The sequence below is a fragment of the Anomaloglossus baeobatrachus genome, chromosome 8 (assembly GCF_048569485.1).
Source record: "Anomaloglossus baeobatrachus isolate aAnoBae1 chromosome 8, aAnoBae1.hap1, whole genome shotgun sequence".
NCBI classification, from domain to species: domain Eukaryota; kingdom Metazoa; phylum Chordata; class Amphibia; order Anura; family Aromobatidae; genus Anomaloglossus; species Anomaloglossus baeobatrachus.
In genome coordinates, this window is record NC_134360.1 from 45,544,524 (window position 1) to 45,560,810 (window position 16,287).

Here is a 16,287-nt window from a genome sequence, read left to right on the forward strand (position 1 = left end):
GTATATGTATTTCATCATTTTATATCAAGCTAATTCAGCATAAATCACAGAAGACTTATGATGTCCAAGCGCAGACACAGGTGTGGTAGACAGCTGAAATGCCATTTTGATTACTGTTGTTTTTTGGATACCTTCATATAATACTAAATACTGTCCATAACAGTGGTCTTAGGTATAATTGTGAGTGAGCCTCTCCATTGATGAGAAGCCTCCCCACATGAATAGTCTCAGTAGTGTTTACTGCTCGCAGACACTGGACTTAGGGCTGCGCTCACCTTCTTTGCAGACAATCATTCCTCCATATGCCCCAAACAGTCTAAAAGGGGCTTCATCACAGAGAATGTTACTTTCTCCCTGTCCTCTGCAATCCAATCCTTGCCCTTCCCCTTTTTTTTTTTTTTTTTAGAGTGTCTTTGCTTCCTTTCTTGACACCAGGCAGCTTCCAAAACCCTTCTCTCTGTTTGTGAAGAAGCACTGACCCTGCCTGCTGCCATTTCTGAGCAAGCTCTGCACTGGTGAGGAACCAATCCTGTAGCTGAATCCTGTTTAGAAAACGGTCCTGGCACTTGCTAGACTTTCGTTGGTGCCCTGAAGCCATCTTTAGAGCAATTGAACCTTTCTTTGAAATTCTTGATGATTTGATAAATGGTTGTGTGACGCCCTGGGCAAGCCAGGGGTCACAGGTAATGACATCACCACACCCTACACCCCGGTTAGGTACACCTAAGCTAGACCTGAAATCCTTGTTGCCTTCCTCCAGGGGCTGATGTCCACACCAGGGGGTGGAGCCAGGCGGTTGGTCTCCACCCACCAAGGAGTTCACAGTCCTGGAGGCAGGAAAACCAGGCAGATTAGGTTTGGAGTTTGAAGTAGATGGAGGGAAAGTAGTGAAAGAGAAAAGTGACAGTTTGAAAGCCTGAAGTTGGTCCGGGTGTGTGCCCCGGACTGAGACAGCAAGGTTAGCAGACGGCGGTGACCGTCTGCAGTGGAGGCTGATCGGAGTTGCCGTGAGGACCGTGGACGGGTGGTGGCCCGGCGGTACCGGACCGGTACACAAGGAGAAGCCAGCACCATTGGCAGGGGCCTTTCGGATCCCGGCAAGGCTAGGAGTCGCCGTGAATTTGCCAAATCCGTCAGTGAAGGGGACCTCCGGGTCTCCAAACAACTAAGTCCCGATTGAAGGCAACAGTCCAACCGTATGAGAGAGACACCGCCACCGCCAAGGCACCAGTTTCTCAGGGCCAGCGCCTGCAGGCAAAGAGGGGCTCCTCCGGCCCATATCCAAGTCACAGCGCTGCCCCCGCGACCCTGCACCTCACCAGGCCCCGCACCCGGCCTGCCATCCACCCCTACCCCATCACCGGGACCCGGGACAACCAACCCCCTACCCACGGAGGGGAGAAATAACAACAAAGCAGCTCCCTGTCACCGCTCCCGGGATCCCCATACAGAGCAGCGGTGGTGTCCACACAATCACCACAACCGTGGGTGGCGTCACGGACAATAAATCCCCAAAACCAAGCCCCCCCTTTTCACTCACGGGCGAGGAGCGCCGCTCGAGTCCCCGGGATCCAGCCCATCGCTCGAGCCACCGAGCAGCAGCGGCCGCAGCAGCAGCGGCAGCCGGACCCGAGCAGAGGGAGAGCGCAGCGTCCCCTCCTCCGCCCGCGACAATTGCTTTAGAAGCAACCTTACAATCAGCAATACCATCTCCTGTAAATGCCTTCTTGATTCAAAACAATGATGGCTGCATGTATTTCCTTGCAAGTATTTTCACTATAAAAACTGAAGCAGCAAACTGTGAAAGCCAAAGTTTGTGTCAGTTTCAAAACTTTTGGCCATTATGGTACATATTTTTATATAGTAGTTCTTGTGCTTTCTTATAGGTCTGATAGGTCATAATTAAATCAGACAGGTGGATAAAAATTATTCATTTAATGAAACTAAAAAAAAGAAAAAGTGTAAAAAAAAATAAAAAAAAATAAATATTTTTTTTAAGAAAACTAAAGTCTAAACACTATCAAATCAAATGATTTTTTTACTAAATGTGCTTAATTGTGCAAAAGTAGTAATGCAATAACTGCTGCAATAGTAATGCAATAACTGCTGCAATATTCTCATTCCTTCCGAACAGGAAGAAACTGTTCAGACTGAATTGAAAAGATTGTAGGCAGTGGCCTCTGATTGTCTGCAGCGGTCATACAACAGCCCTGCCAGATGTTGATTACATCAGATAGGCAGTGACACTAGTGAGGAGTAGCAGCACGGGTCCAAGAGGTGAGTAGAGGAATCTTTCGGGTCTCTTAAAGGGGTCAGTTCATCCAGATTATGATATTTAGAGATTACGTGCAGATTTGTAATGATAAAAAGAGAAATATGAGATATTCAGATTTGAAAATGTTCTTTTATTTGTTTACTCAGAACTAAATTTTACAGAATTATATTGAATATAGATCTGCTTCCAAAACCTGCGCCACATCTGTCCACAGCATGGTTGAGGTGATTGCTGCTCAGACCCATAGAGCTGAGCTGCAATACCAGAAACAAGCCACTGAGAAGTGACAATGTATGGAGAACAAAGCTGGCATGTTTTTTAAATTTTTTTTTTTTTTAACCTTATAGTCTGGCATATGATGTGCTGCTGATCTCTAGTATTTGCAATAATTAATTAGTTCTTCTCACATGAGTAATAATTCCAGCGTCTGTCCCTGCAAAACAAACCAGATTGATAGCTGAGCAAAAGAAAAATAATGTCCACAGTGATAATTCAGCAAGAAAAATAATAGTACTGAAATGGGAGTGATCTGACTATACCGGAACGCTCCAGGAGTCCATATTAATACATAAGGGCAGGTGATCTGTTTGCCGCCATATGGTGCATCTAGGGCTAGGAGGAATATCACTGGAAGGGGACCTGCACAAATATGGTTTTCCACAGTATATCTATCCATTGTTTCCACAGAAAATATCCGCCCATGCTATAGTCGAATTTTGTTCATGATTTTACTCAATACATTGTAAAGGAAGAAATGTATAAGTCTCATTAATTTGGCTAGCACTGTATTGTGCTGCAGATTTTAAGCATACAAATTAATCTAGAAAATCCACATCAAATACCCCTTAACCTATAAAAGGTTGTTCCATAAATGACATCACCTATCCATGCTCAGATGCCCTATTAATCCTGGAAACGAGGGTCCCAAAATCCACTGTGTGTATGGGGCGGTAGTGAGCATGTGCGACCACGATTGTTACAGACAATGTAACAGTGGTCGCACATGCTCAGTAATGCTCCATTCACACAGGCAACTCTGGGACCCTCATTCTCATATTTAGCTGTGGTCTCTGTCTGTGGTTGAACCCCTAGTGATCACATACTGGTCTCTGTTCTTGTGTACAGATGATTTAGGTTGTTTATGGGACAACCCTCTTAAAAGGGATTCTGTCAGCAGATTTTTCCTATACAATCTGAGAGCACCATGATGTAAGAGCAGTAACCCGGATTCCATCAGTGTTACTTTTTGGGCTGTGTTTTGCGGTTTTAATAAAATCAGTGTTTTATCAGCAGGATATCAGTATAGGACACCTGGCTTTGTGCCTCCAGTCCAGCCTTGCCACAGCACTTTGCAGCTCTTTGTCACTATACAGTGTACAGAAAAAAGAAACCTGTGCTGTGGGCAAGGTGTACACGGCTCACCATCTCAACTCTGCTACATCTGCATCACAGAAAACAGTGATTCTCTTGCATGTGCTGTAGCCAATAGACCAAGTGATACATCGCTGGAATGAGGGTCTCTGCCCCTACATTATGCTGCTGTCAGATTACATAGCAAAATCCTGCTGACAGACTCCTTTTAAGAGGTAGTTCACATACACGTGAATCCTTGGACAGGGGAAATTGCACAAGGACCAAAAATACGCTCATCTAATTTTGCTTCAGAGAACCCCTGCTACTAAAGGCAAGTTATCAATGGATTTTGAGGTGACAGCATCACATTGTGACTACCATATATTTGGTTATGGGATATGTAACTTAGCTGGCTCTCGGGTACAATTTGACTGAATCTTTTGAGGGTGATGTGACTGCGCCATGTAGTTGACTGTCATAGTATTATAAGTTTTCCCCTGAAGGGTAAATCTGTGGTTTTCCATTTGAGACTATATCTTTAAAGGTTCTACTGTAAATATAGACATTATAAATGGTTTCTGAAAATTCTCCATGGAGTCATTATACTCCATGTCTCAGTGCAGACACTTACTCCTTTTTGTCGTCATGATAACTGTGAGCCCCAACAAGGTGATAGTTTGGGGGGGCATCCCATCGAAGGTAATTGTCGAAATCATTGACGTAGCCGCTCCACCTACAGTTGCTTTGAACGGCCGTCTCTCCATTACAGCAGAGAAATCTCCATCTAGAAAAGGGTTTTAAGAATTTAAATAAAAACTTCACTTGACAACAGTAATCAGTTAATCAAGAAAATCATGATTTTGGCGCTGTTCTTTCTATGACCCGCCACAGTTCTCTGAAAGAAGGTGCCATGTACTGCTCAGCACCGGTATAGAGGGCAATTTATATTTTATACTATTTCGCTAACCTCAGCCAGTCCTTTATATGCACCTACATAAACATTCACTTACCTCACACACGCCCCCAGTGCGCCCCACCCACTGTATGATGCCCCACCCATTGTGTGACGCCCCTTAGTGCGCCCCACCCACTGTGTGACGCCCCATAGTGTGCTCCACCCACTGTGTGACGCCCCATAGTGCACCCCACCCACTGTATGTGGAGAACCCCATGGGGCCTTGGGGAATACTCATCACCGGGTCGGTGAAGGATCAGGGGATGTCACTGGTGGCCCTGCCTGGCTTCGTGACCCTGAGGTGTCCACAAAAAGGGATGGATGATGGATGGGATGGGGATGAAGGATGTTAAGAGTAGTTGTCTTGTGACGCCACCTGTGGTATACGGCCAGGGATTAGCCGCCGCTGCGGTCGCTGTCCTCTGGGGCGGGTGGTGACGCAGCTAGGATAGTTCAGCTTCCCACAGGTGAAGCTAGGCCCCATGGAGGATGATGAGGTACTAGTGGCTGTTGGCGCCAAAGCGTGGGGCGACTGCACCGGCAATGAAGAGCGGACACAGTTGTTGCGGTTCCAGGTCTTTACTCACTGTCCGTGAGTTACCCGGAGGTGCCGGTCTCCGCCGTGATAGGCCTCAGCCGATCCGGAAAAGTTAGGAGGTAGCCACAGGTGTTTAAAAGTGTCTTTTCTCAAGAGATGACCCTTCACAAGTGAAGAACCCAGGCTGAGCCTCCTGCTCCAAGCCTCAGGTACAGTGAAGAAAGAAAGAAGAAAGTGGTGTTGTGTCGCCAGAACTGTAGTCCTGACTTGACTGCCAATTGTGTCCAGGTTGCTCCTACTTCTACCCCAAGTAGTGCCCACCCCCCAGGTGGTTGTCTTAGCGACCAGGAAAGTCCCATGCCTCGTGATGGCCACCCCCCAGTGTACCCTAGTCCAGTCCCCAGTGAGAAGTCACCTAAGGTGTATGTAAGGTGAAATGTGGAAACACCGGTGATTAACCCCCTCCTTACCCGAGATGAATACTGCACCTTAAGTGAGGTGCAGTATCCTGTGGCGACTGAAGCCTCAGGGGCACCACATATGACGCTCCTAGTGCGCCCCACCCACTGTATGATGCTCTTAACCCCTACACACAGTATGATCCTGCCATATCCAACCTCACAAAGTATAAAACGACCAGTGTCCATCCCACACAGTATGATGTCCCCACTAAAGCATCACAATTACCTGTGTCCTGCTTCTCTGCCGAGCTGGTCTCTGCTACCAGTATGGAGCTTGGCTAGAGACCTGCAATATTCTCAGACTGAATGGTGGAGTAGGGATCTGATAGTTCCCTGCTCCACCATTGTATTCAGCTGCATTTGTGCACCCCCGACCTCCCAAATTCCGGACTCTCCGGCTGGATCTCGGACAGTATAGGAGGTATGCACACAGTTTCCACCACATAGTACTGTATAAAGATGCCAAATCCCCACACACAGTATGATGGCCCTACACTAGCATACCGCTTGCCTGTGTCCTTCTCTGCTGCCCGTCAAATAAGTATGTCACATGATCTGAAGGTCTTTGCATCAAGATCTTCCCCACCTGAATTGCGAAGCAAAGCTCTGACGCCTGCTCCACCATAACAGCTCTCTACATTCGGGACTGTCCCGTAAGATATGGGACGGTTGGGAGGTATGCAGTTCCTCACCTGGTAGAGAACATCTTACAAGTCATGTAATGGAATAAAAAAAAAAAAAAAGTCCTTAAAAAAGGGAACCTGTCACCAGGTTCTGCCCTTATAAGTTGCGGCCACCACCATTGAGCCCTTATATACGGCATTCTAGAATACTGTATATAAAGTAAGAGCCCAGGCCACTCTGTATAATTAAGAAAAAAGAACTTTATACTCACCTAGGGTTGGGTCTGATAGGCAACGCTTGTCTTGGCCCGGTGCTTAGTCTCTTCCTTCCAATGCCCTCATCCGTCCCAGCTCCGTGTGAATAACGCATCCTATGTCATCCACACAGAGGCTGCCATTACACTCCTGCGCACACAGACTTTCATCTGCCCAGCTGAGGGCAGAGCAAAGTACTGTAATGTGCAGGTATGAGGAAACGTCAAAGACCGACCACGCATGCGCACTATAATACTTCGATCTGCGATCAGCAGGGCAGATCAATGTGCACATGCGCAGGCGCACAATGGCAGCCTCTGTGTGGAAGACGTAGAACTGGTCATGCACATGGGGAAGGAAAGGAAGACGGCGACTGTACAAGATAGAAGCGGCGCCGGATCAGAGACCAACACCACTCATGGGACCCAACCGCCCCCTAGGGGAGTATGATAAATACCTTTATGTTCTAAAGAGCAGCCTAAGATCTTATATACGGTATATAATTTACCAGGTTTTTGCCATCTAATCTGAGAGCAGCATAACGTAGGGACAGAGATCCTGATTCCAGCGATGTGTCACTTATTGGGCTGCTTAGTACAGTTTTGCTAAAATCACTGTTTATTCAGAAGTAGATTGTAACAGGACTACTTGGCATACTGCCAGGTAGTCCAGCATATTCATGAGCTCTGTATAACTGCTAGATCTGCTGCAGAGAAAACATTGATTTTATCAAAATGACAGCTAAGTGACACATTGCTTGAATCAGGGTCTCTGTCTATATTATGCTGCTCTCACAAGGGTACCAAAAACCTCGTGATAGATTCCCTTTAAGCATCAACATATACAGATGGGGAAAATAAAAATTAAAGGTTTCCTTACTAAAATAGCTGATACTGAGGAAAAAAAAATAAAAATCCCCTTACCTTCTGTCTTCTTTTCTGTTATCATGGTAGCTATCCATTCCACTCAAAACTGAGCCAAATTGACAGATGAATGTAAACTCTTGGTCAAAGTCATTGACGTAACCCGTCCAATAGCAGGAACCTGGGTTATCAAAGGTGTTCTGGCAGCTGAAATCCCAAACACGATCTTCACACTTATTGTCATGGACGCTGGAGGAAAATACAAGATAAGTAACATAATATAGTATACTAGAAGGTGGCCCGATTCTAACGCATCGGGTATTCTAGAATTTATTGTGTAGTTAATGTATGATTTTTGTTATATATTAGATGTTGTGTGTAGTTGTCAAGTGTTTGTGTAGGGCGCTGTAAATGTTCTGGGTGTTGTCTGGGTGTGGGGGTGTGAGAGCGGTGTTGTTTGTGTGTTTCGTTGTGTGTGTTGCGTTGTTTGTGGAGCGCTGTGTGTCTGCAGTGTTGTCTGTGTGTGGTGCTGTGTGTGTTGCGCAGTTTATGTGGGTGTGGGGTGCGTGTATGTGTTTTGGGGGGAGGTATGTTTTGTGCAATGTGTGTGTGCTGCATGGTATGTGCGTATATTTGTGTGTGCCGCGGTGTTTGTGTGTTGTGTGTGTGTGTGGGTGTCTGTGTAGGGGGGAGTTTGTGGTTCCCAGTGTGTGTGGTGTGTTTGTGCGGTGCGTGTGTGGCGGTGTGTGTTTTGGAGGGAGGTGTGCACCCCCCATCATGCTCCATCCCCCATGCTGCACACCCCCATCGTGCTCCATCCCCCATGCTGCGCACCCCCCATCGTGTTTCATCCTCCCATTCTGGGCACCCCCCATCATGCTGCACCCCCCATCGTGCAAACCCCTCAGCGAGGAGTATAATGGGAGGAGTTGTCCTGGGGGGAGGTGTACAGGTGCCCAACGTGTGCGGGGGGCGTGGCCTAGCGGCACAGTGTGGGGGGCGTGGCCTAGTGGGATAGTGGGGGCGTGGCCTAGCGGCATACTGCGGGGGCATGGCCTAGCACCATAGTGTGAGGGGGCATGGCCTAGCACCAGTGTGAGGGGCGTGGCCTAGCGCCATAGTGTGAGGGGTGTGACCTAGCGGCATAGTGTGAGGGGCGTGACCTAGCGCCATAGTGTGAGGGGGCGTGGCCTAGCGCCATAGTGTGAGGGGGCATGACCTAGCGTTATAGTGTGAGGGGGCGTGGCCTAGCAACATAGTGAGGGGTGTGGCCTAGCGGCATAGTGAGGGGGCGTGGCATAGTGAGGGGGCGTGGCATAGCGCCATAGTGTGAAGGGCGTGGCCTAGCGGCATAGTGTCAGGGGGCGTGGCCTATTGGCATAGTGTGAGGGGCATGGCCTAGCGGCATAGTGTGAGGGGGCGTGCCCTAGCGTTACCGCGTGAGGGGCGTAGCCTAGCGCCATAGTGTGAGGGGCGTGGCCTAGCGCCATAGTGTGAGGGGCGTGGCCTAGCGCCACAGTGTGAGGGGGCGTGGCCTAGCGGCACCGCGTGAGGGGCGTGACCTAGCGGCACCACGTGAGGGGCGTGGCCTGGCGGCACAGCGTGAGGGGCGTGGCCTGGCGGCACCACGTGAGGGGCGTGGCCTAGCGGGACCGCGTGAGGGGGCGTGGCGTAGCGGTACCGTGTGAGGGGGCATGGCCTAGCGGTACCGCGTGAGGGGGCATGGCCTAGCGGTACCGCGTGAGGGGGCATGGCCTAGTGGTACCGCGTGAGGGCGTGGCCTAGCGACACCGCGTGAGGGGCATGGCCTAGCGGTACAGCATGAGGGGCGTGGCCTAGCGGCACAGCCAATCCATGCGGGGGCGGGGCCAGGCCGAGCCCAGCGGCCAATCCGTGTGGTGGGGCGGGGCCAGGCCGAGCCCAGCGGCCAATCCGACGGTTGTCACTGTAAGGACACAATTGTCACTGTAAGGACACAATTTTGGAGCAAGACAGACAGACAGAATAAGGCAATTATATATATAGATGAATAGGAGGTGGCCATATTTACAGCTCCAAGGGGGTTGTACCAAGCTCCTTTGCCTAGCCATGGGCGTAACCATAGCCTTAATAGCTGTAAGGAAGTCCTGGATGCTGATGGGAACACTTGCAATTTTCAGTTTAGGACCCAATTCCTAAACTTGCTATGTTTTGGGGTTTTTTTATTTAGCTATACCCCCAATTCATATACTGATGCATCCCACGGTCCTGTTTTAATTCTATAGCTGGGCACGCCTTTCATTCACGACCCTAAGAAGGAAACAAAAAAAAAAAGAAATTTGTAGCTACCCCAACACTATTCAGGAATGTTTATGCAAACCCAACACAAAAGTGGCCCTACCATTCACTTTGTTGGTGACATGGGCACCGAGGACCTAAACATCTCCAGTCTGTCAACACTAATGTAAATAAGTATAGGCTCATGCGCCACTGGCCTTGTGCTTCAGCTCTATCTACCCCCATGTGTTCTTACCTGTATATTAAGCTAATGCTTTGGTGACTTTTACACTCGTAGTGCAGATTTTGATCATAGTCGTTAACCCATCGCTCTGAAGGAAATAAAGCAAGTGAGAGGTGTATGGCAATCTTGATTTTGACATGGGAGGTGGGGTTCGAGTGGCCCAAGACTGCATCCAGTTGTGAACATGGTAGGCAGACAATCCCATTTTATCCTTTTAAAGTGTAGGAATAGATGTCTTCAGAGCACAGATCATTCACAAGGTTTGATTGTTGTGTGCTACTGCCATGTGGAAGCACATTAAAAATAGGAGTGGTAATTTCAATATATGACTAATCAATAAAAATCAAGTGATATGGAGGTGCTGTACCCAAATAGCTAGTGTGACTGGATAGGGGAGGTGCTGTAGCTGCATAGTCAATATGACCAAATTAATTGATCTGTGAAATACTGCAATAAACAGCTTTTTTTTTTTAAAAAAATTTCTCCACACTTTGTTGCAGTAGTCTAATGTAAGACCAAGGTTGCAAATTTATAGCAAATTTTTTTTTATTTTTTTTCTTAAATGTTAACACCTTTAAAGTCCAATTTTTCAACTATACACCACATGGCCATACTGCACCCTTGCCGTATTTTTTTTCTTCTAGACCTGAATAAGTCAAAACAAATGACTTACATTCCAAAGCTTGCAACTGTGGGGGTGGGGGGAAATATTATATATTTTGCATATCAGAATGGCCACTCACTTGCCTAGTAGCCACGTCATGGCCACCTGATTGTACTTGGTCGTACTCTATATTACTACCTCTCATGGTTTAAAGACCACATTCGGGAAATCATGAAAGAGTTAGTAATATAGAGTTGGACCTAGTTCAAACTCTTATGGTTTCCCTAATGTGGTTTTTAAACCATGAAAGAGGTAGTAATCTAGAGTAGGACCCAGTACTATGAGGATGCTGTGACGTGGTTACTGGGCAAGTATGAGAATGGCTATTCTAATATGCAAAACACCTCAAAAAATATTTGGATTTATTTTTTTGCTGAAACTACAGGTACCTACCTCTACAATGTAGAGTGGAGATATCTTCTAAAAAGAAATGTTTAGGATTACATTCAACCATTAAAGCAAAGGCAGCCCTATGTGCAACAATACTGCTGGCTGAGGGCATAAATTAAAAAAGGTGGTTGCATGTGGAATGAAAGCATTTTACAGTTTGTTTTTTTGGAGGGGGGGGGGGCAAAAAAAAAATAAAAATATATAACACACACACACACACACACTTTAGCCTTGTTAGATATAATTGGAGTTCACATGGATAAATAACCTTAAGGTGTTCCATGTGGTCAGTGTTTTTAGCCATTAGCAACTTTTCAGTGAAGCCATACTTGAACTTTCAAAGATTCGAACATCTCTCAGCAGATTAGGTATCTATACAGGGAATAGTTTTCCAAAAAATTGACCAGGGTGCAGTAACTGCATTAGTTTTCCCAGTTTATCCACATGGGCTACATTATAACAGTTTGTATCATTTGCAGAGTGGCTACTAAAAACAAAAACCCCAAAAAAACAAAACACTGCACACAACCACACCATCTTGTAATAGTAGTATTGCTACAGGTAGTATGTACACATCAGCATTACCTGGAGGAGCTGCAGAAACCACAGCAATGCCCAGCAGCAGAGCCAGAATCGCCTGCATGACGGGTCTGAAGGGTTCAGGCTAGGTCCTGAGAGGAGGTGCAGTAGATGCCTGTGGGATCTGAGCTCTAAGTGCTTTATATACACCAGACTGGAGGATTATTACACATTAACTAGTTGTCCTTTTGTAATCAGCACGAATACTGATATCCTGCAACGCATGAAGGTTACATGGAGCTGTGTATTACACACACACACACACACACACACACTCCTTGACAAAGATTGAGAATACACCAGGTTACTTGACCACGATGAGGAGCTCAGTGAAGACCGATGTATACAGCCCTCCTTGACCACAATAATATATCTCTTGGGAGTCTACCTAATTGTGGCTATGGGCAGGCCACTGTAGATGACCAGATTTCATCCCCATTGTTGGCTGTGGCCTCTCTGGATCCAGTCACCAGCATTGTTTCTTTAGGCTTCAGGTGCCTGACAATTATATTAGTAGAGATGATCGAATACCGCAAATATTCGGCAACGCCCGTATTCGCCAAATAGGTCACAGCTATTCGACTATTTGCAAATATTCGATGCGCAATGTTAGTCTATGGGAAACTCGAATAGTTGCCGAATAGCAACTATTTGGGCTTCCTATAGACTTGCATTGCAAATCGAATAATCGCATAGTCTCAAACTATTCGTCAGATATTCGCGAAGCCGAATATTTGTGATATTCAATCATCCCTAATTATTAAGCCTTGAAGTTGGCCAACAGGCTTACTACCCAAACATCCTGCTTGCCAATTCTTTCTTGGCCTTGATTCTATTGATTATTTCTTAATCATAAACCCAAATCTTGACCCTGCCTTGGTCATCTGGGGATTCCTTGGTCTCTGCAAGTGTTAACAGATTACACCTTTCAGAGTCCAAATTTACAGTTCACGATAACCATAAATCATGTGAATGGTGACATCAGTTACAGATGTGAGGGTCACACGGCGGGCATAATCTGCAAGAGAGAACGCCACCTGGACCTGGGCAGCATGACAAAAATAAAAAAAATAAAAAGGGAGGGGGATTGTAGTCATGGGTCATTGTGTCTTGTATCAGGGTGGAGGGAGGCAGGTTTTTTTTGCAGACATTAAGGCATGTATGGAGGACACTGCAGCTAATATGAGGGGCATTTGTTTAATACAAAGAAAATTGATTGCTTACTGACAAATGCTTTGTGGCATACTGTAGTAGGACATATAGGGGCATTATGGGTGGTAGAGAAAGTTGTGAGAAAAATGACAATCCAGGACAAAACAAGCCTAAGAGAAGTCATAGCTGGAAGTAATCTTCATTGGGTTCGAGCTAGCTAATAAGTCACCTGCATCCCATCATTCCTGTATTAATCGGCGTAGTGTGCAGTGGTTCCTATCAATTATGATATGTCAGTATTATTCAGCAATGTTTTACAGTTATTTAAACCATGTGGTGGTAATACTTGGCCTGGACATTGAGGTTTTTAGTGCAATGGGACCCTGTGGGAGACCCTGCCCACCATAGCCATAAGCATTTCCTGCACCAACGTTATAAAAGGGTTGTTGTATTAAATAATTCTGCTCTTTCATCGAACTGAGCAGAAACCAAAGAAATTCTCAATCAACTTCATACATACGAATATACGCAAAATATGTAAACCTTGTCTGTTAATCCAATGGCAATGTCACAACCAGTTTGTAACAGTCACTGTTTACTGAAATTTAGAAAATGGGCTATGCATAGTTTTCACTTTCAGACACTAGGGGGCAGAAGTGTCCTGCCAGAATATTGCCAAAATTGTCAGTGATAGCGTTCACTGCTACAGCCATAATCAAACTGAATTCCACTATGCAGTGATGCAAAGGGGTGATACGGCACCCAGCCGCCTCACAGATGAAGATTATACACAAGCTGAGACCGTTAATCATGCAGCACCAGTAACTATAAGGGGTACTGTTGAGGAGGACCTTTTTATCAAATACTTAATTAACCTCTTGACAAGGGATTGTGGGAAATATGTCGATTTGCGTTACATAATTCAGGGTTCAGATCATACACATGACACAGATATAAAGATGGCCGCCATTTCCTGTTATCCACACCTTGCTTGGAATGCAAGGAATGTCCAGATGAAAGAATACCACCATATAAGGGAAGACCCCTGGTCAAGCTAGAAGACCAACCCAAAGATCAGATGACATTACAGACCAAACCATCAGCATGGATCCACTAAATGACGTCCCTCCCATCGTCATGGTTTCATCCACTGGTCAGACCCGCCCATCAACAGCAACACGGATCTCCCCATTTGCTAGCCCATGAACTGTCCCACTAAATGGGCATATCTGAACTTGTGTACGCCCCTAGCCTATATCAAGAGGACGCATGAGTCTCCTCAGTCTGTTTGGTGTCATCTTTACTGTGACCAAGAAGAGACTTCATATCCGACTGTGTCTGGTGTGAATTCTTTTATGCATGCACTTGGCCCATATCAATTCGGCCAGGCAGTAGGCAACTAGTCATCTCTGGTTAAGAGTTCACCTTAACATTATTGGTGCCCAACGTGGAGCCAATAGACGGAGACACCTGAAATCCTGATGAACCGGCAACTGGAATGGCATGAAGTGCTGGACACCCCAGGAAATTGATCACTTCCTAACGAGAGTATGGTAGGTCTGCTGATTTTTCATAATCTGTAGTCTTCCCGTGGTCTAGGTGGGGTGTGTGGCACTGATTGCCTGACTGTGTCCGGTTTGTTGGGGGTATCTGTTGACGGGCAGACGGGTCTCACGGCTATTGGCCATATTAATCTCGGAAGAACCGTCACGTGTTCAGTTGCCTGCTGCCTGTTTGTCTCAAGGGGAGATTGACTTGTGGTTAAAAGAGCAAGTGGGTTTGTGAGCAGTGTCTGGAAACAAAAAGGATATTGTCTGTCACATGGTTTGTGGTTGCCTGTGATATGGTTTGTGTTTTGTTTTTTTTTGTAGTGCCAAGCTCAGACTGAGTGCAGAGCTTTTTGTAGTGCCAAGCTCAGACTGAGTGCAGAGCCAGATGTAAGTGCCAAGCTCAGACTGAGTGCAGAGCCAGATGTAAGTGCCAAGATCAGCTAGACTTAAGTGCAGAGCCATATGTAAGGGCCCAGCTTTGGCTAGACTGAGTGCAGAGCCTTACGTTATACATAAATCTAACCTTTTTAAAGTGTTTTCCTGGAGTGAATTGGCTGGTATAGACACCTTGTAGCCAGGGGTGACACCATTGGTGTCTTTGTGAATTACAGAACGCAGAAATCAGACAGGGACCACATGACAGAGTAAGGAAGGATTTGGAAGTGTATGCTGCAAACCCTAGGCTTTCTTTCGTGTTTCAGTTGTGTCATCTCCCCATCTCTTTGTTTGTCTGTTATTCTTATCTTGGTATGCATAGAGAAAGATTGCTTGTTTGGTGTTGTTTATCTTGAGAGAAAGATGGAGAAATTGATGAAGTTGTGTGTAGTTGTAGTCGTAAAAAATTCGGAAACCATGTGCTATTTTTGGTAGCAGCCATTTTAGGTCAGATTTTAAAATGGTGGACGAAGCACATGGCTGAGGCATGATTGAAACAAAGACAGGAAGTGAGGGGGGGGTGTGTGTGAAGACCATGTGCTCTGTAAATGTTTGAACAAAGACTGGGTGGACTATTATATACTTAGACAGAAAAATAAGGGTTTTTTTGTTTTTTTTTTATCTACAATTAGACTTAGATCGTGTGTGTGTGTGTATAAATATATATGTATAAGTACAGACTATAGAAAATGGGGAGACAGAGTTTGAGCAGATGTGAGGTCAGTTTTCCCTTTTCTCTGCCACATGTCCCTACAGATTTTAAAATGGTGGACAAAGCACATGGCTGAGGCATGATTGAGACAAAGACAGAGAGTGAGTAGGGGGATGTGCAATGGATTGGATGGAGTACTATATACTTAGACAGAAACATGAGTGTTTTTAACTGTAGTTGGATCAGGACTATAGATATCTGAATGTGTATATGAGATATATAAATGTATGTGTGGTGTGTATGTATAAAATCCAGACTATAGAATATAGGGGGAAATAGTTGAGAAAGAAAAAAAAAAAAGTTTACCTTCCCCTGACCCCACATGATGCTGCAATCCCAACAAAGAGAAGGAAATCACGTGCTGTGGGGCCATTTTCTATAGGCCTCAGTGGAGCTGACAAAACTGTAGCCACTGAATAACATGAAGTGTTAGTAAATGTTTATAGCACTAAAATTTATTATTTACTTCTTTATCATGACCTCTACTGCAAAGGTACGTTATTTAAAGGTTTTTTTTCTAATTTTATTGCTTACTAATTAATAAGATATTCCTCCTTTTGACTGTCCTGACTCAATCCAACCTGCACACTGGATCTATATTAAGTGTCTTCCACAACTCCCCAATCATTCAATATTCCATCTATTTCTGTTATGGATCTGATAGATTTATCCTGAGAGTTGCATGTTTTAAAAAATAAAAATAAACAAATAAATCAACAGAAGGGAAATTTGACTCGTCTCCTACAGCTGAAGAAGCCTCTTTCCATCTGGTTTTGGGGGGAGGAGCAATCTTAAAAACTTGTGGAACAGGGTTTTTTTGTCTCCCCTTGGAATCTATTGTGAGAGCAGCCCAAGAGGAAAAAAAAAAAAAAAAAGGGGGCTTCCTGCATTTAATTCATTGCAAATTATATTGGAAAAAGGTCATTGACAATAGTTTTATTTTACTAATTTTATCCCAAAGAAATAAAAGTCAACTGTGGAC

General features: G+C 45.5%; 2 protein-coding genes across 2 annotated transcripts in view; one reads left to right on the forward strand and one right to left on the reverse strand.

Annotated features, from left to right (window-relative positions):
* Positions 1-2,668: 2,668 nt before the first annotated feature.
* On the reverse strand, positions 2,669-11,545 carry LOC142249151 (hemagglutinin/amebocyte aggregation factor-like). Its single transcript, XM_075320749.1, has 5 exons — positions 11,463-11,545; positions 9,836-9,911; positions 7,384-7,572; positions 4,260-4,412; positions 2,669-2,708 (listed from the first exon to the last, which is right to left on the reverse strand). The coding sequence occupies exons 1-5, from the start codon at positions 11,518-11,520 to the stop codon at positions 2,669-2,671; spliced, it is 516 nt and encodes a 171-aa protein (XP_075176864.1). The 5' UTR covers positions 11,521-11,545.
* Positions 11,546-13,355: 1,810 nt separating this feature from the next.
* LOC142249725 (netrin-4-like) overlaps positions 13,356-16,287 on the forward strand; it is a 99,939-nt gene continuing 97,007 nt past the window's right edge. The window contains exon 1 of the mRNA XM_075321550.1: positions 13,356-14,161. The gene's annotated coding sequence lies outside the window, so the exon portion shown is untranslated. The remainder of the gene's footprint in view (positions 14,162-16,287) is intronic.

What these genes read in the sequence shown, in the direction of transcription:
- LOC142249151 (XM_075320749.1), bottom strand. Translation starts at nt 11,520, where the DNA reads ATGCAGGCGATTCTGGCTCTGCTGCTGGGCATTGCTGTGGTTTCTGCA. An exon ending in GGTTTCTGCAGCTCCTCCAG is followed by an intron (nt 9,912 to 11,462) that starts GTAATGCTGATG and finishes TATTTCCTTCAG; the next exon opens with AGCGATGGGTTAACGACTAT. An exon ending in AGCATTAGCTTAATATACAG is followed by an intron (nt 7,573 to 9,835) that starts GTAAGAACACAT and finishes ATTTTCCTCCAG; the next exon opens with CGTCCATGACAATAAGTGTG.